The sequence below is a fragment of the Amblyomma maculatum genome, chromosome 2 (genome assembly GCF_055883805.1).
Source record: "Amblyomma maculatum isolate TAMU_Amacu chromosome 2, ASM5588380v1, whole genome shotgun sequence".
NCBI lineage: Eukaryota > Metazoa > Arthropoda > Arachnida > Ixodida > Ixodidae > Amblyomma > Amblyomma maculatum.
This window is the reverse complement of record NC_139345.1, coordinates 128,321,355-128,346,001: the sequence shown is the minus strand read 5'-3', so window position 1 is coordinate 128,346,001 and position 24,647 is coordinate 128,321,355. Positions and strand designations below refer to the sequence as shown.

The window sequence follows — 24,647 nt, the reverse complement described above, 5'->3', positions numbered from 1 at the left end:
AGGATAAATTGCATGGCCGAATTGAAATAATTCAATAATTTCTCGAAAAGTGAGAGCCGGATTGGGTTCGAGATCCGTATCATAAGGGTCTGAAGGCGTTGCCCGGAGAATGAGCGCGCGGGCGGCGGCGTCGGCCGTTTCATTGCCTTCGAGGCCCATGTGAGCTGGAGCCCATACAATCGTTCGAGACGCGGGGGCCCCGAGGTAGTCGCTGTTTTGAAGGATGCGGTGCGCAAAGAGAGGAATGTACCCCTGTTTAATATTTCTGCAGGCCCCTCTCGAGTCGGTGATGATGACTCGTGAGTCCTTGTCTGCGGCGGCTAACGCGATGGCAACTTCTTCCGCATGTGTTATGTCTTGAGCTCGGAACGTTAGGCCATTCACCGTGATGTTTTGATGGACGACTGCGGCTGTGTACCACCCCCCATCGTGAGGGCCGGAGGCGTCCACGTAGAAAATTCGTGTTTGTTCCCATAGTGACGGGCCAGTGCCTCCGCCCGCGCAAGGCGCCTGCCACTGTGGTCGTCACGTGTCATGTTGGCCGGAAGAGGGCGTACGTGCAGGGCGTATCTCCAGATTTCAGGAATGCGTACGCGCTCTTCCGTAAATGTTGGGTGGTGGATGTGTAGTCGGGCTAATAGGCGGCGTCCCGACGGCGTTTTTGAAAGTCTTGTGTATTGATTAGTCAAGTGCGCCTCTCGGAGCTCCGCGAATGTGTTTATCATCCCCAGACCCATAAGACGCTGGTTGGATGTTCCGCGCCTCTTTTTCTGGCGCAGCGCTCCTCGGCGAGCGCCGTAACATCTTTCCACCGAGGGGGGGGGGGGGGGGGGGGTGAGGAGAAAAGAAAGTGTCGGTGAGCTGCTGCAGGCGGTCCACTTATGGGGCGACATTTCGTGGGGAAGGCAATGAGGCAGCAGGCGACGACAGTAGTGGTGATGACCCGGTATCTAAGTCGGAGTCAATGCTGGCGCCGTTGACATATCGCTTCATGTTTGACACATGCTCCGGGAAAATGTGGTGCACACCGCATAGTCGATGCTCGGCGGTATGTCACGGGGCCGAGCCGTTCAACGACACGGTAAGGGCCGCGGTATCGGGGCATGAGCTTCGTTGCATGGTCAGTCGCGCGGATGGTGCGGCGAACGAGGACCAAGTCACCGGACCGGAAGGATGGAAGTGGTGGTGCTGCCGCATTGGCCACTTGCACACACACATGAGCCGTGAGAAGGTTGCGCTGTGCGTCGAGGAGGGCGTAACGAAGTCGTTGGGCGGAGTCAGCTGTTGACGCAGTCTGATGGGGAAGGCCCAACTGCGCGTCGAGAGGGATAGAGGGTGTTCTGCCATAGACGACTGAGAATGGCGTGACATGCGCTGTATCTTGCCTCGCAGTGTTGAGTGCAAAAGCTGCCGCAGAAACAAAACAATCCCAGTTTCTGTGGGACGGAGCCACATAGGTGGCGAGTATATCCGTGAGGGTGCGGTTAACACGCTCCACGAGGCTATTGCACTGGAGATGATTGACGGATGTAGTGCAATGCACAATGCCGAAGGAGCGGAGGGCTCGCTCAAATTTATGGGACATAAAGAAGCTCCCACGGTCCGTGATGAGGCGTCGGGGCACACCATGCCGAAGAACGAGATGCTGTTCCACAAACAAAACGGCATGAGCGGAAGAAGCGTCTTGAACGGGCAGGGCTTCGATCCACTTGGAAAAGTAGTCGATCGCAACCAGAATATACCTGTTTCTGGCGGGCGTCTTCGGGAATGGGCCCAAATGATCCAGTCCAATCAGTTAGAAAGGTGAACTCGGCGGCGAAAAAGCCTGCAGGGGTGGCTTGGTTATTCGTGTGGACGATTTCCGGTATTGGCACGTCTGGCAGGACGCAACGTGTTCCTTGACGTCTATGGACATATTAGGCCACCGAAATCCCTCCGACACTCGTGCGTAAGTCTTGCCGCGACCCAGGTGACCAGCTGTGGGGGCGCCGTGTAGGCCGCGCAAGACGTGCAACCAAGTGTTGCTGGCACCACTGGCAACCACACCGGTGGTCGACCACGGAGCCGCCTCATATGACACAAGAGATTATCTTTAATTCGATAGACCCGACGCAGTTTACGGAGACCTGCGCGGTGGTGCCAAGGGATTGGACTATGGCCACAATGTCGGGATCTTGCATTTGTGCAGTCCTGAAATCCGTCAAAGCCGTCACGGGACAAGGGTGGCGGAAATCGGCATCTTGATGGGAAGAACCGCGCCGATGCAGTATGGTGAAATCGCACTATTGAAGTTGCAGTGACCAGCGTGCAATTTTGGCATTGAAGTGTTTGGCAGACTGCGGCCAATTGTGTTCGTTATTCAAAGACGTTGGGGAGAACTTTTAAAACGACAACATGAACTTTAATTCTCCAAACTGCACTCACTACAACGCTGGTCGGAGAGCGTCTCCATGAACTATGCACCGCACTGCCCCGTAAACACTGAGTCTCTCACTTGAAGGGAGCACGTGCACGAGCGTCCCTCTCGCGCGCCACCCACCGACCACACACACAACACACGCGCACACAGCCGTACTCCGCGGTGAAGAATGGGTGATTCCAGTCCGTGTACGTCCATCCCCCGTTGTCAGTGGGATGGCCCAAATGTCGTGCCATGAAGACTGCAGTAGCGGAGGCGGCACCCGGAATATTCAACAAAGTGAGAGCGCTATTGTCCGTGACTATGGTAAAATGACGGCCGTACAGGTAGGGACGGAACTTCTCGACGGCCCAGACAACGGCGAGGCACTCGAGTTCCGAAGAGTGGCGGCGGCGCTCTACGTCGGAAAGCTGGCGGCTGGCATAAGCTCGAACTTTGTGGTCACTAGACTCGTCTTCCTGCAGAAAGACAGCGCCGAGCCCATATTGGCTGACATCCATGTGGAAGACGATGGGGGCCGATTCGTCGTAGTGGGCCAATGTGGGAGGCTTGAGGAGGGCGTGCTTGACGTCAAGGAACGCGAGCTGTTGAACCTGCGTCCAACTCCATGCTGCATTCTTCTTCAGCAGGGCGGTCAACAGAGCGCTTCTCTTGGCAAACCCCGGAATGAAACGACGGAAATACGAAGCAGATCCAAGGATACTTTTTGAGCTCCTTGGCGGTGGTGGGAGCTTCGTACGCCGTAAGCGCTTTTAGTTTTTCAGGGTCGGGACGGATGCCATGCCGGCTCACAACGTGACCCAAGTACGTCACCTCTGCAAAACCGAAGAAACATTTCTTTGGTTTTAAGCGAAGCCCAGCAGAGGTAAGGGCTTCGAAGACGAGTTTGAGTCGCGTTTGGTGTTCTTCAAACGTAGCCGCGTACACAATTACGTCGTCCAGGTAGACAAACGCCATAGTCCACTACATATTGCCTAAGACGCGGTCCATGAGCCGCTGAAAGGTAGCTGGAGCATTCGAGAGACCGAAGGGCATACGGTTGAACTGGTAAAGGCCGTCGGGAGTCACGAAAGCCGTCTGTTCCGCATCATCGGGGTGAACAGGCACCTGCCAGTAGCCCGAGAGCAGATCTAGGGTGGAAAAATAACGGGCCCCCTTCAGGCGATCAAGTGCATCGTCGAGGTGGGGAAGAGGGTACACGCCGAGGTGAGTAATGGCATTTAACTTGCAAAAATCAACGCCGAAGCGGAGTGTTCCATCCTTCTTGCGCACAAGGACTACAGGGGAGGACCAAGGGCTACAAGACGGGGCAATTATACCCTGGTCAAGCATGTCGTATACGTGCTGCTAGATGACTCTCCGTTCGGCTGGCGCTACACGGCGAGGTTGGTGATGAATGGGCCCGCGGTTTTCGGTGTTTATCCGGTGTTGGGCCCAGGAAGTGCACCCGAGTTCACCGGCGCTTAGAGCAAAGCAGCTGCGATGTTCGAGCAGCAAGGCCTTGCGAGAGGCAAGCTCCGCGTCGGTGAGGGTGGGGCCAAAGTTTAATGTTTTCCGTGGTAGGACCGCCGGCGCTGGAGGGTGCTGAGGCGTTGCTTCAGGTTGCAGAGACGCAACCGGTGATCCGGAGTTCAGGATTGAGGCTGTATCCAATTCAGTACCAGGAGACAGCACGAGAGGTGCGCGGCTGATGTTAAGCATAGATACGTGGGCCTCTCCTTTGAGCACAGGCAGAATGCTTCGAGTGGAGGTCATCTTGCGGGCGGTAGCTGAACACCGGATGGGTTCAAAAGCACGTCCCCTGTGATCGGACTGTCAAGCTTGGCATGCACCAACCTTGCCGCACCCGATGGCAGAGTCACGACGGACGCTACAGTCACGGTAGTGACGTCGATCGGCTTGACTCGACGTGGCCACTTCGTTGCGAGGTAACGCACAGATTCTGAGGCACGCTTGGTCGCCGACACCAGGGACTGCCACAAGGTGACACCGAGACTGGAAATCCGGCTAAGTCAACGCGGCCTACGCAGAGTTCGGCTCGCCCGTGGTTCTGTTGTGGTAAAATTAAGGACGACTTCGGCTTGCTGGCACCACCCGAACCCGAGGACCACTGGCCAAATAGGGCTGTCTGCTACAACAAACTCGGTGGAGAGAGTCTGTCCGAGCGCTGTCAGATTGATGATGACACGTCCGACTTGCTCCACCGGGGCGCCGTTAAAAACCGGGTTTTGGCGGCTGGAAGAAGCCGGTGGGGCTCGTTAACAATAAACGATTTGTCCAGCCTATTGACAGTCGCTCCGGTGTCGACCAAGGCCTCTACGTGCCGGTCAAGCAGAGCGGCGTCGACAAGTACGTAGGGAGCTTCAGCTGTTATCGAAGCCGACGAAAGGAGGGGACAAGGAGAACGAAGGAGTGTGGGGACGGAACGGTGTCCCCTGAGTTGCGCCAAATCGTTTTCCGACGTCGGAAGGCTAGCAAAGCCCCTCGCGTAGTGCCCCCTCAGGCCGCAGCGGAAGCAGGTCGTGCGGGTGGCGTTACGCCCTCGTCGGTTAGAGACCACTGTAGGGACTGACAATCGAGGAGTCTGCATCGAGACGGTGCGCGCGGCAGACGGTGGCGACCCCCGCGTGGCCAACAAAGTCAATTCCGCCTCGATGGCGAGCGCCATGGCGGCGCGGACGGACTCAGGACGCCCAAAACGGACCAAGCGCTGCACCTCAGGGAGTCGGATGGCGTCGACAAACGCCTCGGTGCCGACCAGGGCCACGACGTTCTGAGGTGCCCCCGGCAGCGACTGCAGAACCAGGCGCTCAATGGCGGCGGCGAAGTCCTGGTATGTCTCCCCGGGCTCTTGACAGCGGGCTCGCAGGCGGTGGTACTGCAAACGGGGTTGACCTGAAGCACTGTAGTGGTCGGACAGGAGGCCCACCAGGATGGTGTAAGAGCCAACTGGTCGGGCGTCACGTTCTGCAGCAGCTCAGTTGCGCGGCCTCTCAGTTTGGAGACGAGCATTCATGCCTTCATTCGCTCGTCCCAGCCTCTCGCCGTCACAATACCTTCCAGTTGGATGCGGTAAGCATCCAACGAGATAATGCTGTCAAACGTGGGTAATTCCACTACGTCCAATGATTTACTCGCGCCGAGCACGTTATTGGCGGCTACGACAGCAGGCCCAGCGACGGCAGGGCTGGAGGCAGCGGTGGCGGTGACGCCTAGACTCATGACCTGTGTTCGGCTCGGCTAGAACAAGGCGACGGAAGTCGCGCCGGAGAACTTCCATCTCCACAGCCTGGGCAGTCAGACGGGCCTCCCATGCGTCCATCCGCTGAGTAACTATATCCAGGAGGCGCTCAATACCGCCATGCAGCTGCTGCAAAGGACCGAGCCCCTCCGAGCGTCTATGTCTAGCTGCGCCAGCCGCTGCGTCGTCGGCGTCATCGCCTGGTGGCAGAGTCCTGTCGGCTGGCACGTCGGGTCCTTGACTTTGGGAGCGGGTGAGCGGCATGACCCCACTTCTGACACCAAATTTTGTGGGACGCTGTGCCCGCCTAGAGATAGACACAGAAGAACGGAGGATACCAGGCAAACACCACTTGGCCCGGCGCTCTTCTTTTATTCTCTCACCCTCGCGCTGGCGCCGCGCGCTCGTCTCGCGCTCGTCCCGCGCCTCTTCTTTTTCTGGCGCAGCGCTCCTCGGCGCGCGCCGTAACAATATACGTCGCATAGCGTTTAGTTGAATAGGTACTAGATAATGGCAAAATAACTTTTAAAATACTTTAAAAGTTCTGCCATGGGCTAGAATTCCCCCTAGTCAGCGGCTTCGTATCCAAAATGTCCGGGTCACTGCCTCTCGGCAGTTTTCCGAAATGCGTTCGTGTACGCCAAAAACTACAAAGCATGCACACCGTTTATGAAGACATTGTTTCGGTTTAATGTGACTAGTCGATATGTTCAGTGGAGGAGCTTTACGCATCACAGCTCAGTGTTAGTAAGTTGAAACGCTGATTCTATCCTAGAAGCAGTCGACGCGGAATTCTAAAATCAACTTTGGAGCAATGTTTACGAAGCAGTTTGCTTTGTGGCAGTGACTCTGCTGCAGCACGCATGACATCGAAGTTCTGTGCATAATAGGAGAGCAATTACTCATTGATATCCACCCTAGCGCAGCCATACGGTTACGAAGGAAAGCTATTCAGCTTTCTCAGAAACTTCGTAGTGCAAAAAAGAAAATTAATCCTATTCCAGGGATCAAACCTGGGATCACCGCCTTTCCGGAGCAGTTGCTCTACCAACGGAGCTAACCAGGGTGGTGAGCAGATCAGATGGTAGGACGAGAGCTAATTGATCGATGACACGAAGTGCGAGCGATGTTCTTCAAATAGTTTTGTGGGAATCCATCAAAGTGGAGTAGATTTATAATAACGAAGTAATTACTCATTGACATCCTTGACATCCCCCCAAGTGTCGCCATATGGCTACAAAGGGAAGCTATTCAGCTTTCTCAGAAACTTCGTAGGTGAAGAAAAATTCGTCTTGTTCCGGGGCTGCGTTTGGGGTAGATGACAATGAATGACTAATCCCTTATAACAAATCTACTCCACCTTGAGGAATTTTCTCAAATATTTGTCCGAGTTCTGTGCATGACACACATTCTTCAATCTAAGCCCTCAATCTATGGCCAGAGTTTGGGTCGAGCTTTGCCTTAGTCTGAATTCTAAAGAATCATTCCGGCAGAGGTCCGCGGCTTCATGCTTGCACATGGTACGGGCCCGCCAAGTTATCACTTTACTGAACCTGGCCCTGTCGGCGGAATGAAGCCCAGCTATATAGTCCGTTCTCACTGTACTGCATGAGGTAAATTGCTCACTGTGCGCTATTGCATCCTACTACAAAATGAAGAGCAAGAGGAGAGTATAGTTTAAGTTGCTGTCATTAGGCTTCCAAACATTACGAACTCAAAAGGAAGAGATACAAATGCATGCTCCGCAGGGGACTTTTTGAACGCTCACATAACAAAAAGGAACTCAGAAGTTCCAAGAGCTTTTTGAAAAAGATAGCACCCACACATAGTAAACTACTTCGATTTCCCTAAATATTTTATTCATGTCGTATTTTAAGGCCCAGGATGTCTACATGTTAAACCGTCGTCGCAGCTTGCAATGTGGAATTTTTTATTTAATTCTATCGCTTGATTTCAGGGCTGAACTGCTCGACTTTAAACACGGACGATAACGGGAACGGCTTGTGCAAGTCCCAAGTTAGCTCAGGCTATGAGCCACGCCGTATTAGAGGACTCCAGCTCGTTTCCATCAATCTGGGCTTCTTTAACGTGCAATGACATCTCACAGTAAACGGGTGCCATGCTTTCTATCTCAATCGGACGTGGCCAGCGCGGCCGCATCAAACTATGGTACCCCGGCTGAGTACTCGAGTACCTTAACTACTAAGCGTTCGCCATGGGGTAATCAGTAAATAAATAAGTCAATAAACATTAACTATTCTCATAGCATGCACCATAGGTTTAGTTCATTTGTGTCGTTAGTATAACACCCTGAGCGCACATTACTCAGCATTAGTGAAGCAAATGCAAGACATCGGAACTATACTAAACAGGCCCAAACTCGATCCAGGCCCCAACTTTAAGTCAAGCCCGGCCAGGATCACCACTTTAGGCCCGAGCCCTGCCTAGGCAAGGTGAAACAGCTTGTCTTCAGCCCAGGCCCCCGGGTCGGGCCAGGTCCTGGGCTGGCTCGAGCCAGTGCAGTGTTCTAAGTCACGTAGTATTCCGCGGAATGGCAGGAATTGCAAAAGCGAGTAAATTTTCTGTCCCGGCTTTCGTATGGGCAGCACCTACTTTATTGCAGTGCCCAGTGCTTGATCATTTTCATGATACGCAGTATATGCTTTACAGTTTGCTTTCGTAAAACGGTGCAACACATCCTCGCAATCAAACCAATTAAACCCTCAAAATGTACACGTCCCTGTTTGAATTTGGAGTACAAATCAATCCACATTACTGCAATTGTTTAATTCACCTTGTTGAGTTAATTACTTTCAGTGACTTTATAAGCGATGTCACTCTCCTTTCTTTTCAGCGAGGTACTTCCTGGAGCAACATCGCCTCTGAGCTTGACCTACATGCGCGTCGCCTTGGACGGTTATTGCCAAGTACGTTCTAGCCTTTTTGTCGCTCTTTCAAACTCACTATTCAAGCTTAGTTATGTTTAACTCGTATAGGCTTGGAAGTGAAATTTCGAATTTTATACTTGGATATGTATATCCTCTCAACTTGCAAGTGAAACTTCGGTACATCCCTACAAAGAGAATTGTAGTTACAGCATACAAAAACAATCATCAAGCGACCTGCTAAACCCTACTGAAAAAATTGTATGAGGCAATAACCTCAAATTTTCTCACATAGTCTCGCTCAATTCACGTAAAAAATCACAAACAAGTAACATATAATTGCGTAAGATGTCATAGGTTTTTGTACATTAACAAAAATTATTGAAGATATTTTATGATAATGATGTGCACCGTATGAGAGACTACGTGATTTGATGAGATTGTGTGACGTTATTGCCCCGTAGTACATTTCGTTTTTCAGAAAGAAATGCATAAATAATTCCATTACAAAATAGCATTTGCTGAACTAATTTCGATATATCCGGAGAAAATAAACACAAGTATCTAAAATCAAGAGAATAGATTGTCCTTTAATTGAATGAAGCGAACAGTGGTGTATTATTTCAAGACAGGACATTCGGTGAACAAAACATTCCACAGCATTATAAATTTGTAGTGTGTGCATCTCGCGAGTGAAATGCGCTCATTACGTTGACGTCCTTTTGTCATCCTGCTTCGCAGTGAAATCCTGACTGCACGTCAGTGCCTGGTGATGGAGGTCAATACTCCCAGCGACAGATTCGCTGCGCAAGAAAATAAATTACAGCTGCGGTTCTGCGATAGAAGGATATCAACGTTGGCATCTTGTGTTTACACTAGCAGTGCCTTGGAGTAACAATGTGAACACGTGAAAATGGAAATTAAATTGAAGCGAGCAGACGCCTGACTAGTGATTCGAGGCGGGCAATTTAGTGGCATACAATCATCTCAGTCTTGATGCAACACAGGACACAACTGTGAATGGCTTTTCAGCCTGCCGTGTACACATGATCGCCGGTAACAGTGACGCCGACACTTAGTGGAAATGTCATTTCGAACACTGTTGCAATAACTTTGCTTGTCTTCAGTGCATCAGTGTCGGATGCCTAAAAACGTATTTATTGCTTATATTGCACATAGTGATCTTAATTTTCTGCAGAACTTTGCCTTGCGGCTGATGGTTGCCTTCGGTCCAGACAGAACGCATTACGTGTCTCCGTGGATGCCGGTGCATCGCTACAACTATTTCATGTGGTTTTCTGATGTAAGTCGTGATGTTCACACTTTTGGAGTTGAAGTTAGATGTGGTATTGTGGCCAAATATTGGAAAGAAATACATATTGCACATGAGTGTTTGCTAGGTTAATTAGGCAAATAGCGTTTGATGGTCCTTTTAAAATTTAACCAACTGTACCAAGAGACGTCATTGTGGGCAGGGATTGGTCTTGGCCTCTAATATATTGTTTTCCGGCTCACGTGATTACTTTAGTTACCTAATGAAATGTAGAAGGTCGAGTTTAATCAGCGATATATCTGCTGGGGCATTATCTAGATCGAAAACTTATGCTGGAGGATGGCAGGTGATTAACCATCTATCAGTCAACCTTCAAACCTATAGAAGAGCAGAACTCTTTAGATGCCTTTTATCACTTGCATATAGTTGAAGCCTCTGTCCACGCCGACTTCCACACCGGTGATTTAATTACTGTAACCAACTAGTCCGCACGCAAACTCTGTCCTAGCTTCCGGCCGTTTTTCATATGATATGTGAGTTGCGTTAAGCCTTTGTTTTCTTTCACAAATGAAGAAGAGAACTGTGGAAAAAATGTTTTTAGCCCTCAGGAGGTCTCAGTCCGATATGATAGAAGCGAATGTGGGACATACATAAATGTGTACATAATTTGTGGTGTTTTTTAGAAGGCTGCAATATGAAGCAAATTTTTAATAGAGATATCATTATAGGAGCAACATGTGTCATGTGGACTGTTTTATTACTCTTCCTGCCGACACTATGCAGGCCTTCGCCCACTAATGATGGCTATTCCGGCGCACCATGACACGCCGTTGCGCTCATCTTTGTTCTGTTCACAGGGCCACCGCAAACACGGCGCGGACGCCACTGCTATGGACAAGTCTCTGATGTACAGCATCATGGGACGGGATGCCAGTGAAGAGCTGGCAGCTGGCGTCAAGCGGAGTCGACTAGTCGACAAAAAGATGCTTCCCTTGCAGATGTACCTGACTGTAAAAGTGAGTTCATGTTATTCTGGAGCCCTCCAGGGAGCAACAACAAAGGATGCGATTAGATCTAAAGCAGGAATTAGTTTCCGATTTGAACTGCATTTTTAACTAGGTTGGTACACCAACGTGGTTGTGTGGGCAAGTAAGAGTAGCTCGACAGAAATGAGCAGCGCGTGAAAGACGAGAAAACAGGAAATGGAACGACAATACATACAAATGCTGACATATATCCATCCTCCGTATGCATATATAAGATAAACACGGACAACATCCCGCATGTGCGGAAAGGGGAAGACGTAGGCGCGGATCTATATATAAAGGTAATGGTGAAAAACTTTATCCCCCCCCCCCCCCCCCCAGCAAAAAAAAAAAAAAAAGGTATTTGTCCGACGATCAATGGGCCTCTTATCGTTGGCTTCGTGATGTGGCCGTCAGACCCTGTCTTCCGGAGACTTTCAAAGGCCAGTTAACAGTCCGTGGGAAAAGGATTGAGGTGACCTTTGTGGAATTCGTTATATAAAAGTTCTTTTTGGGTGCGGTAGATAGATGGCTTTGAAAAACAAGATTCACTTAAACAATCTGTCATGCGTAATTATAGAAGCCGAAATGATAGATAGCTTGATGATTTTTGTGCCTGGAATCCGTCGATCGCTTTCCCCCAAACGGATCCTTTATATCTTCGCCAGCCCCTGAGTCTTCTGCTTTCCGCACAAGCGAGATGTTGCCCCTGCTGACTCTCTCTCTCTCTCTCTCTCTATATATATATATATATATATATATAAACTCCTGTCAGAGCTCGTGTATATCGTTGTTCCTTTCCTCTTCGACTTTGGCGCTATGTTTATTGATACACAATTTATTATAATTTTGACCTATTACGATATTCCCTAATGCGAAATTTGATTGCGCTGCAAATGGCATGGTCCTCTCGGCGGCAGGAATAGCAGGGTCCTCTGAGAGTCAGCGCTTACCTCCTGCTCGTGCAGCTCCTTTAGCAGCAGCGGCAGACAAAACACCTCCAGCGGTTTCGTCTTCATTCTACAGAAACAACCAGCTGAGACTCTTTTATACTAGTTATACAGGCAACGCGCAACAACTATCGTGCGCTGCCGTTTTCACCTTCCTACCCGCAGGTGGTCCTTGGTGTCTCGAAATTCATTCACAAATCGAAAGAAACGTGAGAGAGGAGAGTGCGCAAGTGTGCAGCCAGAGAGAGAAAGAAAGAGCCTCTACGGTGTTTGTACTTGCTGGACTTACTCAGGCCCGCACCCTGTCCGGCGGGGCGTGTCGGGGTTCCGACGAGCGAGCGGCGAAGAGCTCGTGGCGCTTGCTTCGCGCGTCCTCTACATTGTCTTACGCCGACAGAGACGGCGACGCCTTCCAACCGTGGTCCCAATCGACGATGAAAAAAAAATAAAAAAGCTAGTCGTTCATTTAGCGATGATAGACTTACCATAATAATTCAGTGATACATTAGAGTATCCTGTTGGGATGTCTTTTTTTTTGGCGGGGAGAGGGGGGGGGGGGCGCAGGAAGCCACGAGCACTGCCGAAGCAGTGTTGTTTTGAGTGAAAGGTGTCCGTTGGTCACCTTTCCTTTCGCTTCACCTAGTTACTGAAAACGAAATACTAACTTTCAGCAATACTAACGGCACCAAAATAAACAATTCAGGCAGTGAGCTTATAAACCAAATAAAGGCTCGGTTATTAGTGTTTAAATCTGTTCACGGATGTCTAACAGTCCTAAAATGTTCCTTTAATTATCTGCTTTAATAGATTGGCTTTGGCACTGATTATATGTTTGAGCAAGCAGATTATATTCAGTGAATGTTTTCGCTGAATATAATAAATATTGCGAACGAATATAAAAAAAAATAGCCTTACACACCAAGGCCCAAACACGAGTGCCTCATACACAAGCCTCTCATTCGATCCTCGCTCTGTTTTGCCAATTTTGGCATCTGTTGTAAGGTAAAGTGCATGCAGCCTTATTCCCCCGTGCACTTACCCCCTCCCTCCCAACCTAACGAGAGTGGGAGAGGTGCCCTTACAAGGATTAGGGCTGGGGTGGCCCCTTACTTTGTCTGTGACGTGTCGATAGAGCTCTGAAGAGAATGCAGTGCAGAGCACATGCCCTAAGCGTCCAAGGCCCGCTGCCGAGATTTATCTTCGCCATCTTTTATGGACATGCCCAGGAATGCAGCAGTCAAGAATAAGACGGCTACAGGACGTTGGACTGTCGGTTAAAGAGAAGGAAGATCTACATTTGTGGCTAATGGGCGATAGTAAGAGCCAGAGCTTACTCCGGTTTTTTGAAGATAATTATTTTATTCTTATTCTTGAAGAACACCTATTTTAAGCTAAAAGACAACCTCAGTGTATGCCACATGACAAGTCTTCAAATAAAAAATATATTCAGGGAGGCTGACCAATCAACTAACAATATTTCATTAAAGAACAGCTTCTTGATGGGCAGGATATGACTTTGGGTGGCATAACCGGGACGGATTACAGGTTTCCTCGGTTATGTGGAAAGACCTACTCATTGCTTTGCGATCACGCTCCTTTTACAGCGAGTGTTGTGAAAAAGAGAACTGATGGCGGCTCTACTCGGTTAAGCCTGGATATACGTAACGAAAGCTACCGAACGGATTATTCACAAAGTCCGACTCGAACGTACTTGTTGCACATGCGCTGGCTGCAAACCGTATGGCGTGATAGGCGATTCAGCGCGTAATCTAGGTGTCTTGCGATACGCCTTGCTCCATTTGACCCGCTTCTTCTTCTTCTTCTTCTCGCTGTTCTCTTTTTTTTTTTTTTCCCGTCTTCTTCTTCTTGCCGCGTTCCGAATCTCGTTGCTCCATTTTGCCGGCTTCTCCTCCCTCCTTGCTCTTCCCTTATTATTCTCCTTCTTCCCTTCTGTGGCTCGAAGCAAATATTTGCCATGTTTACAGCGCATGCGCAGTAGTGACTACCGACACATCCAAAATGCGCCATTGACTAGCCTACTGTAGCTTTCTTACAGTAGAGTGTGGCAGGGGATCTCTGATGCGCACGCACGCACGCACGCACGCACGCACGCACGCACGCACGCACACACACACACACACACACACACACACACACACACACACACACACACACACACACACACACACACACACACACACACACACACACACACACACACACACACACACACACACACACACGCGCACACACACACACACACACACACACACACACACACACACACACACACACGCGCACACACACACACACACACACACACACACACACACACACACACACACACACACACACACACACACACACACACACACACACACACACACACACACACACACACACACACACACACACACACACACACACACACACACACACACACACACACACACACACACACACACACACACACACACACACACACACACACACACACACACACACACACACACACACACACACACACACACACACACACACACACACACACACACACACACACACACACACACACACACACACACACACACACACACACACACACACACACACACACACACACACACACACACACACACACACACACACACACACACACACACACACACACACACACACACACACACACACACACACACACACACACACACACACACACACACACACACACACACACACACACACACACACACACAGACTGCACGCACGCACGTGGTTTATTCATGCATGAACCTACATCTCAAACCTAACTGTGACGCAGCATGCCCCATTAAGGAAATATTTATGCGTACGACACAATTCTAATTCGAAACATCGCGAATTTTGAAACCGCGACGGAATCGGGCCCCGTGTTTATTTTGATTTTTCTGCTTTTTTCATTGGTTTCAAACAGATGATGCTTACTGTCCAACATGGCTTGGAAAAGACTGCAGCTAAAGCTGCGGATCTCAAGCTGTCAGTGAATGAAGAGATGACTGCAGCGGAGATATACGACTACATTGGACGAAGTCTGCCGCACCTTCGTGAGGTATGGCAAGACTAACACAGGGGTTTAAATACTAATGTGGAAAATGATTGAAGAGTTATAAATTAATCATTTAGATTACAAAACCCATGAAGCAGAGTAAATACTCTAGTGTAATGCTTTGTAATAGATTCTCTTTATAAATGTGTGCTGTAATATTGCCCATAATCTGCATGAAAGAGCAAGCTTTATGATTCAGCAAACATTATTGTCTCCCGGTTTTCCATTTAGAACACCAAATTTGTTTGTCCGCTTTCATAATGTCTTTACTGTAGTAAAGACCCAATGGCCTCACAATGATACTACACCATTTTTGATTAGGAAGCATGTTTGAGATGAGCTGAAAGTGTAACATGTGTCTATTCTACCGAGTTGAACAAAATCAACAGAATCGTGTAAAATATTCAGTACTTCAGTATTAACGTGATGATTTTGTGTGCTAGCTACTTTCTGTAGTTTAGTAGGTTTTCAGTAATACATTTCTGTAGATATGTAGTTTTTGTGGTACTTTTCTCCAGTCTGCCGTTCTGTAGTACTTTTCTGTTATAGCAGAATAAAGCTTAGGTGTCGCACAGAAATTTCTGTCGACAAGGCACGTTCACTGTCTGAAATCGTACAGGAAGTGTATTAACTGGACAAAAGTTTCTGTACATTTTTGCCGACTCGGTAGACACCACATGCGTAAATTTAGCGAATTAGACACTGTACATATGTACTACAGTATCAAATTCGCTAATGTGACGCTTGGGGCTCTTTTTGTATCCAAATAGAGCTCGAATCGGCTCTTACAAGCTGTAAAATACTGTGGGTTCACGGAAACGATGACCTGCTATCACCTACCTCCGACCTCCACGCTCGCTTGAGTGCCTTTACCGCGAAACCAGTGAACCATGAATGCTATAATGAGCAGCACCGGTGGTAGGAGAAATATCACTCTCTTCACTAAAAACAAATGATGATCACACAGCAACTGACTACATTCCTATGAGGCACCCGTGACCTCTTCTGAGGCTAGACTCATGAAACCGTTCGCACTGAATTCTGCTCCAGCACTCAGAGGACATGTACCCTGTCTGATTCGAAGCAGGCCTTTGTGGTAAATGTTTACAGTGTAGTCTTCAACAGCGTTCAGTCATCCAGCAAGTAAATATAGAAGTGTTATTGAGGATCGCTGCTTACTGTCTGCGGATTTGTATTAATGTATTATTCAAAAATATATTTTCGCAGTGTATTTACGGCACAAATGAGCGAAAGTGTCCTTAAATGACCTCAGTGACCTTAGAAGCAGTGCTGTGGTTTGCGACAAAAAGTAAACATTTGGATGGAAAGACTGCATCAAGCCAATTAAAGAAAAAACAAGTTAGAATGTTGTATCTGCTACATGTGCAGAGAAATAAATTTTAATTGTAAAAAAACAATTGCTTAAACGAGGAAGAGGAAGCCTTAGAGAGCAAACTTTGCTTATATTTGTCAGAGCCATCATCTGCATTCAATGTTTATTTATCATGTGTCTTTTCTTTTCTTCTTTCTTTCACAGCCTATCGTGCATTTATTGAAGTCATTTGCGTGCTCCTCGCTCTACAACCTCATTATTCTGCAGATTCTTGGAAGCGCGAATGGAGGTTTGTGTGACTGCTGTTCTCGTTATTTTTGTGAAGCAGCGTGGGGGGTTCTTCTGTGATTGTTCAAATTGCCCACTTATTTCATTTTATTTTATGGTAGCAGCAATACTTGTACTCAGCTACACATAGATATACTTCGTCCTTCGTTTCTTTATTTCTAGCAGTTTTTCAACTCTGGAGCGATGCAAAGGTGGCTAGTTGGTTTTCCATATTATTTAACTAGCGGCGCTGAATTTAACACAAAACTGACATCAAAAGACAAGGATACGATGCAGGTCTTTCGGTGTCAGTTTTACGCTAAGTACAGAGCGCTATTATACTTCAGTGCTGTTCAAATGACCTAAATTCATGAAGTATGCCTTATTCTCAGGTTGACGACATATTTTGAAGTTAATTGAAGTAAAACAAATATTGGGACTGTTGCCTGGGAGTTTGAAATTCACTATATCTTTTCATTATAGGGCAAAACACAGATATTTTAGTGAACCATGCACTGGTGTATTTCTGAGAGAAAACTGAGGGCTTAAATTAGCTTTAAAATGCGCAGTTTTCGACCCTAAAAGCTTTACATAACGAGAATAGAGTCTTAATTCTGTACATTGACCGCTGTGCATACAAGCGCAAAGAGAACAGCAAAATATGAAACTACTCCTTAATTTTTCTGCATGATACTGATCATATAATACAGGAGCCCACGTGATGTGCATAAAGTTTGCTAAGGTCACTCGAGGCACGAGTTCATTTATTTGATTTTCTAAAGAACGGACCATTGTCTTTTGTTTTATACAGGAATATCTACGGTAGTTTAATGACAGCGTTCATAGCATCCTGGAAATTCTCGTCTATTATTTGAAACTGTTGTACCATCTTTAGGAAGCTAAGAAACAATTTCTCGAGCGTATTTCGCTTGGTATGATACTGTCGTTGAAAAGACGCATTTATTTGTCCTTCGAAGAAATAGCTCGTGTGTTCCTGGCATGCGCAAATTATTTTATACGTATTAAAATGATTCAGGATGCTTTGAACATTCTAAAACGTGAATGCGAATGCTTCATTCGAATTTTACATTTTTCATTTACACTATGGGACATGAAAATCTTGCTACCTTAGACGGCTCCAAGCCGGGTGTTTTCTAAATTCCGCCATACTGAAACACGTGGACTCGGCATTCACGGGTTGGTGCAAATTCTGCGAACAGTATGCTCACCTATACCACATGGTGTGGGCCTGTCAGCAAAATACAGAAATAAAACTTCTAAAACAGCCAAATAGGGAGGGCAGGGAGGCGGCCCTGTTAAGCTCGGACCTGGAGGCCCAACATGCCCTGGTCCAGAGAGCTCGGGCAGCAGCTGCAGCCAATGGCGTTCCGGAATAGATTCTGCCACTCAGCTCCACAAACATACGCACCTCCCTTTCCCAAATAATTTTATTGTAAATAAATGTTTTTTCCTCCTCCTACCAGTACACACTTCAAACACCACAGCATCTATCTTTCACATCCACTTCGCTACGTCGGTTACGATTGCGGCATTTCAAGCTGCTATAACTTCTTCCGCCGTGCCGTACTTTCTTTGTCTTCCTTGCCCGCTAGCGGGGTCTAGAGTGTCGCCATACAGTGCAATGTGAAATGAAGCTCTGAGCCCACCCGGCGCCCTATGTAAGGCGGGCGAGTACGCTGTGAGCATGGTGGTATACTACCGCGCCCCTACTGACAGTTTCCTGCTCCTCTCTGGCGCCCCTGCCTTCTATTCTATCCTCGCCCTATGGCGATCGTACATCAAGTAGAAATATGAACTTGTTGTAAGGAAGCCAGTGTAGATCAGAGATTAGTGCGCTTGGCAGCGGCATGGTTCGATTCCTGGCATGGACATGATTTATTAACCCTTATTTTGTTAGTCACTTGATCACGTGATTTTGAGTACTTTTTACTGCGAAAGCAATACTACGCCAGGTCTAACCGCTCGTCGCTGCGTGCTGTGTCCGTGTCCGTTCCGGTGCTGCGCCTAACAGGTGGTGTGACGTCGGAAGAAGATGAAGAAGAAAAAGAAGGCGAAGCAGAAGAAGAAGGAGAAGACGAAGAAGGAGAAAAAGAAGAAAGAAGAAGAAGAAGAAGAAAAAAAAATAAACTCTCGGTCACCAAAGCTAATGCTTTCGCTCGATATTCGGTTCAGCATCGCTGAACGCTTCTTAATTTTTGTGAGCACATTTTTCGGAAAACTTCGGACTTCAGATTTTGCGTCATCTGAGCCACATAAGGCTTTCATCTCGATTGAAATGGTGAACAAGAATGCTGAAGGCTAACAAGTAAGCGCGCATGAAGTACGTAGGATTATATCTATAAACTACCACAAGTATTTCCCGTTCGTTAGTTATCTAATTTACTGTGCACTGTACTTTATTGTCGAGGTATAAACCGGGCATCGATAAAGCGTATTTTGAAGACAACAGTATCGCTATAAAGTTCACTTTTCTTTTCACTTCAGACGCTAATTGACTCTAGGATTCTTGAGTACTCGAAGTGCGAAAGCTGAACTCTGCGTGCATTTTTGTACTCAGTGAAAGCTAATGCCATCGAAACTAGTCGAATCGCAAAAAAAGCACAACCTAAATTTGGCAGTCTATTCGCCTCGCAACGCCTCCACTTTAGCAACCTCAATAATCCTTCAATTTATGCGTGTGTCCCATGGAGCAAGGAATGTGTGTATTGCCAAGGCAGTCTATCAGGATGATTTTGTGACCACACACGCAGGTCTGTTAATTCTCCATTCCCGACTTCTAAACGTTTAGAGGAGTATAGCTATCACAATCACTCTTTCACTGCGAAAATGTCGATGTAAGACCCATTGTCACTTTGCTAGCCAGGATCTCTCTCTCACACACACACACACACACACACACACACACACACACACACACACACACACACACACACACACACACACACACACACACACACACACACACACACACACACACACACACACACACACACACACACACACACACACACACACACACACACGCACACGCACACGCACACGCACACGCACACACACACACACACACACACACACACACACACACACACACACACACACACACACACACACACACACACACACACACACACACACACACATTTCCCGTGGAAGGGCGCCAGTTTCAATATCAGATTCAAGATTTGAGCCAGTAAGCGCCCTACTTGGTGCGTTCCAGCATTTATGGCATTGTTTTGGACTTGGATCCATGCCTGCACACATTGCACTGATTTTGTGATAACAGCAATTTTTAAGCAGGCTTACATCTAAACCTCCTGTGTGTATTTTTTGCAGGGCTGAACGGTGAAATATTCAGTGAGTTGTCCAAGATTCTTCTTGGTGGAGACGTCGAAAGTGCCAACGTGCCCCGAATGATTCAGGTGAAACACTAAATGCGAAGCCTTTCTTTTAGGAAGGAAAATGATTGACGTATTGTAATACCAAAGAAGTCCTCTCATTCTAGGGAACATGTGTGATATATGTTTCAATTTATGAGATACAAATTCCTCGAAGTCGCGAAAGATATGCAGGTGGCGTTTGTCCACGTATTTTTACGGTAAAGTGCACAATATTTGTGCCATAAAGCACTCAAAACACCATGGTTTAAAGTAACAAGAACATTTTAATTGTTTTTTTATTTTAGAGCGCAGCATTAGTATATGTTGATATTGAAGGGCTGCAAAAACAAAAGCAGGGATAGAAAACTATTCCATGGAATTTTTCAGTCGCCACCTTGGAAACAATTATTGAAGGAAAAGAATGCGCGTTTTATTGATTGAAAAGGTTGGCTTGCCGTCTTGCATATTGCTAAAACGGTTTTTCTGTGCACAGCACCATGATTGAACCACGTGAGCATACTCTGTTGCATAAAGATGCATAGGATAGCTGCATGTTATCCAAGCGTCGATATTTTAAATGTGACACGGGCTTTTCTGGACACAACTATCCAAGACGCCTTTTGCTGTAATATTAAAATATAAACTCTGCTTCCGTTTGACGGCCTTCACTGAATTTCAAGCTATCTCCTTCGGGACCCAGAGGGTGGGAACATCTTGAACTCCCTGTCAATTGTTTCCTACTGTAATCTCTATAAATTTCAAAATGTCTAAGATACGGCATGAGTACGCCAATAATAGCACTGACAATACCTAGTTGGAGCGCCTAGAATTCCTGCTGTACGAAATTTTGTCTTAAATGCAGATCGTTCGATTCACAGAGTTTCTCAGCTACAAATGTTCATCGTAATGAAATTTTATGATTGAAAACAATCCGCAATGCTTATAGAAACTTTAAGACGAAGGACTCACGTAATAGTGTTAATCATAAGCAGTGCCGGCAGAATCCGTGCTGACATTTAAAGTATCCCAGTTGGTCATACGAAGGCACGAGCACTATTCTGACATACAGCACACAGGGTTAGCATTCCTAACTAGAACAGGTGGTGATAACCCGATTGTGTCCTGCGTCCTACATGCACAACGAAATGGCCTCCACCTAGACGTCATTGCATAGTTGATATATAGTTGGTATATAGTTGCTATAGTTGTTATAGTAGATATATACCGGCTGTAGTTGGTATAGGAGCCATGCTACTACATACTGAAGAAAGATTATTAATAGGTCCTCAACCCGCAAAAAATATATGTTCACTAACCACCTCCCGTATCGAAGGATTGTGCCATTGTTTTATGGAAGCCCGCGATCAATTCAAGACGTAAGAAATATAGCCGTGCATGCAGGCAGTGTGAGCTGATAAGGGTTTGTATTGTATGCACTAACTCCCGTTTTCCGTGCAGGAGTTGGGCGCAACTCTCAGGGAATCCCCGGAGAAGGAGCGCTTCCTCAACATGACCGTAGAGGTGAGTGAATGGTGTTGAACGGTGAATGGTGAATGCTGAATGATATTGTGAATGGTTAAATATTTTTGGCTGGCGAACTACTGCGAAATCAGGGTGAAAGTGAGCCGTATGGGGAAGCAATAGAAGATATTTATCGTGGCTGCACAGCAACCATAGTTCTGCATAAAGAAAGGTATAAAATTCCTATAAGGAAAGCCTTAGACAGGGGGACATGCATTCCCCTGTACTATTCACAGCTTGCTTCGAGGAAGTATTTAGAAATTTGTAGTTAGGGATACGGGTTGATGTAAAATACCTAAGTATTCTCCGATTCGGCTATGTCATTGTCTTGCTCAGTAAATCAGGAGATGATTCGCGAATAATAATTGATGGCCTAGACAGGAATATGGAATTAATATGACGAAGACCTAGGTAATGTTCCGCAACCTCCGGAAGGAGCAGACGTTACAATAGCTGAAGCACTGGAAGTGAAAGGCGAATATGTTTACTTAGGAAAGGTAGTAACAGCAGATATAGTCTAGGAAAGAGAAATAGCTAGGATAATAAGGTTCGGATATGAAGCGCATTTCGCAAGTTCTCGCAGGTTGTGACAAGCAGCTTACCGGTGTCGCTCAAGAGGAAAATATATAACAGTTGCATCTTAATTATAATCACGTATGGGACGAAACATGGAGGCTAATGAAAATGGTTTTAGTTCGGTTGAGGACAAAGCAGATAACTATGGAACAAAAAATGATAGGTGTAAAGTTAGGAGGTGGGAAGCGTGCAGAGTGGATAAGAGAAATAACTTGAGTTAATGGCATTCTAGGGGAAATCAGAATGAAATGGGCAGGACATATTATGTGAAGAGTTCATCAATGGCCGCTAATGACAGAAAATTGAATCACAAGGGAAGTAGGAAAGGAAAACGTAGTAGGGGGCATAGAAAGTCAGGTGGGCAATGATGCCAAGAAGCTCGAAGGGATCAGGTGGATGCAGCTAGGAGAGGATAGGGTTATTTTGGATTAACATGGGAGAGGTCGTTGCCCAGCAGTGGGTAGAGTCCGGATGGTGATGACGATGATTTCTGGCTTTGATGTTCGGCGACCTTTGCCATAAATCTTAATGAAGTTTTCACCGAAACTAGTACCGCGACCCACGGCGGAAGGAACTACCACCAGAAAGTAAATTTCCGTCTGAATGGTATTCAAGAAAAAAAATAAATAAAAAGCGTCCTTTGGTTCAGAATCACACTCAAACGGTGTTCAGAATTAAGCTCCACTGAACCATTGCCAAAAACACACTGCTGTAATGGAAATGTAACAAAAATCTCGCTTGTAAATCAGCGTGCATGTTAGAGATGCTGATACTTCGAGTGCGCTGGTAAAAGCTGCGTGAGAGATCAGGCCATGGGCCGCACTACACTCGCAGGAATCCGCATGAGACAGATGAGGCCTAATCGGGAACCTCCAATGGGATGACAGCTTTGTTACATCGTGTGTCTCACTATTCTGGTCCGTTTCGGTTTCTGCTCTGTAGATTATGTCAGCAAGTGTCTCTTCGTCTTTCATTGGATCGTCTTCTTCGGTCCCGTGAGCCGAGCTTTATATATAGGCGACGCTGCAACAATAAAGGCCTCTTTCGACATAAAGTTTGACGTGCGATCCCGTAGGTAAACTTATGAAAAGGTTGTTTTCTTTTTCTGCTTTCTCTTGCAATTTCCACTCATCTTCCAATTAACCAGTACCATCTACTCTAATTAGAGATTACAGAATTTATTACACCTATAGATTAATTGAAGCACAACTTCTTTGTCAGGGTGCGGCCTCTCGTCTCGGCACCCCTCAGTTCCTCGTGCTGCAAATTTGCTACCACCACTTCCATTTCTGCAATTTTTAGTTTCAATTTCAACCGCACCAACGGTTAGAAGTGTGCTGAGGCAGATGTGGCTGTAAATATCATCGCAAGAGACCAGGATGGTAGTGACGCTGCAGAAACAGAGGACTGCTCTGCACAGTTGAATAACTGCATGTGACGTCATCATAATGTCACATCCAACCATGACGTCACGTCTGGTCATAACCGAAGGCAATGCACTTGGCGATGCATGCATATATGAAGCTGACTCCACCGGACGTCCGAATCAAGCGTCCATGCTGTGTTTTTCATTTGGCGTTCCTCGAACGCAGCACCCCACAGCATACAGAAGCAGACTCAGTAAGGCAGGAATCAGCGGCGTTTCAGACAAAGGGTTTTGGCTTATTGCTCTTTAGTGGTCCAAGTGTTTTGAAAAAGAAAAATTGTGCATTGGCATAAAGAATGACCAGTTAAGAGTTATCTCTGTATGGAGGCGTTTCATTTCACAATGGAAGCATTTAATGACTGATGCGCATGCCTGTTCCCGTGGTCAAGTGTAGAAACTCCAAGAAAAAAAAACCCACTCTGCTAGACACACCTGAACCGAGCAGTTAATATGTTTTTTGGAAACTGCCTCTGTCAAGAAAAATGGCGGCAAAGTAAGAAAAAGGAATTGACCTTACTGGGTTCAGTACGAAAGGGGGAAGAAAAAGGTGACCGCCAGACCATATATATCGGGGCACAAGTTGTAGCTGTACGGAAATGCAGTTCCGTGAAAATTACCTGGCGCTGCTGGCGTCGCTAATTTTTAATAATTAGAGGAGCGGTATAGGGGTGATCTTTATAACCGTTTACGTGCTTGTATTTCAAAAAGTGTGCAGGTGCAGGTGGTGTTTACAGCAAGGCGGGCGTCGTGTATGTAATATATCTTGATGCTTACAATTCAAGTAAACAAATTCACTTATTAGTTTTGTGACCGTTGATAATAAAGGCAATATTACGTCCGCAGTTTTAAACTTTCTTATTGCAGTGTGTTACGAATTATCGGATGCCAGAAATATTTATTTAGCTTATTAGGGTAGCTTTTCCCAATGGATAATTATGTAATTTGGACCTATGCGTAGTAATGTCCCGAAAGTCATGTTAGCTTTTTCATTACGAAAACTATTAACTGCGTCTGTATCTATACCAGGAATGCAATAGACTCAAGTTTCGGAATATGCAATGACGGAGAGTCAACACAGGGAACTTTAGGTGCTTATTTTCGAAGTTTAGTCTTTGAAACCACACTGCCGAATGAGAAAATTTATAAGTGCGGCTCATCACTGATGTCGATGTTATTGAATTTTGCCATATTATATTTCCGTTTTAAAATTAAAATAGACGCCAGTGGTAATTTTTGTTAAGTGCGTAT

At 46.8% G+C, this 24,647-nt stretch overlaps 1 protein-coding gene across 1 annotated transcript in view; it reads left to right on the top strand.

The window, feature by feature from the left end:
- The window catches only part of LOC146199795 (uncharacterized), a 98,280-nt gene that overhangs the window by 25,944 nt on the left and 47,689 nt on the right, over nucleotides 1-24,647 (top strand). Inside the window, exons 22-28 of the mRNA XM_084592199.1 lie at nucleotides 8,515-8,587; nucleotides 9,744-9,848; nucleotides 10,676-10,834; nucleotides 14,747-14,881; nucleotides 16,416-16,500; nucleotides 19,833-19,918; nucleotides 21,335-21,397. Coding sequence (XP_084448325.1) covers nucleotides 8,515-8,587; nucleotides 9,744-9,848; nucleotides 10,676-10,834; nucleotides 14,747-14,881; nucleotides 16,416-16,500; nucleotides 19,833-19,918; nucleotides 21,335-21,397 — 706 coding nt within the window. The remainder of the gene's footprint in view (nucleotides 1-8,514; nucleotides 8,588-9,743; nucleotides 9,849-10,675; nucleotides 10,835-14,746; nucleotides 14,882-16,415; nucleotides 16,501-19,832; nucleotides 19,919-21,334; nucleotides 21,398-24,647) is intronic.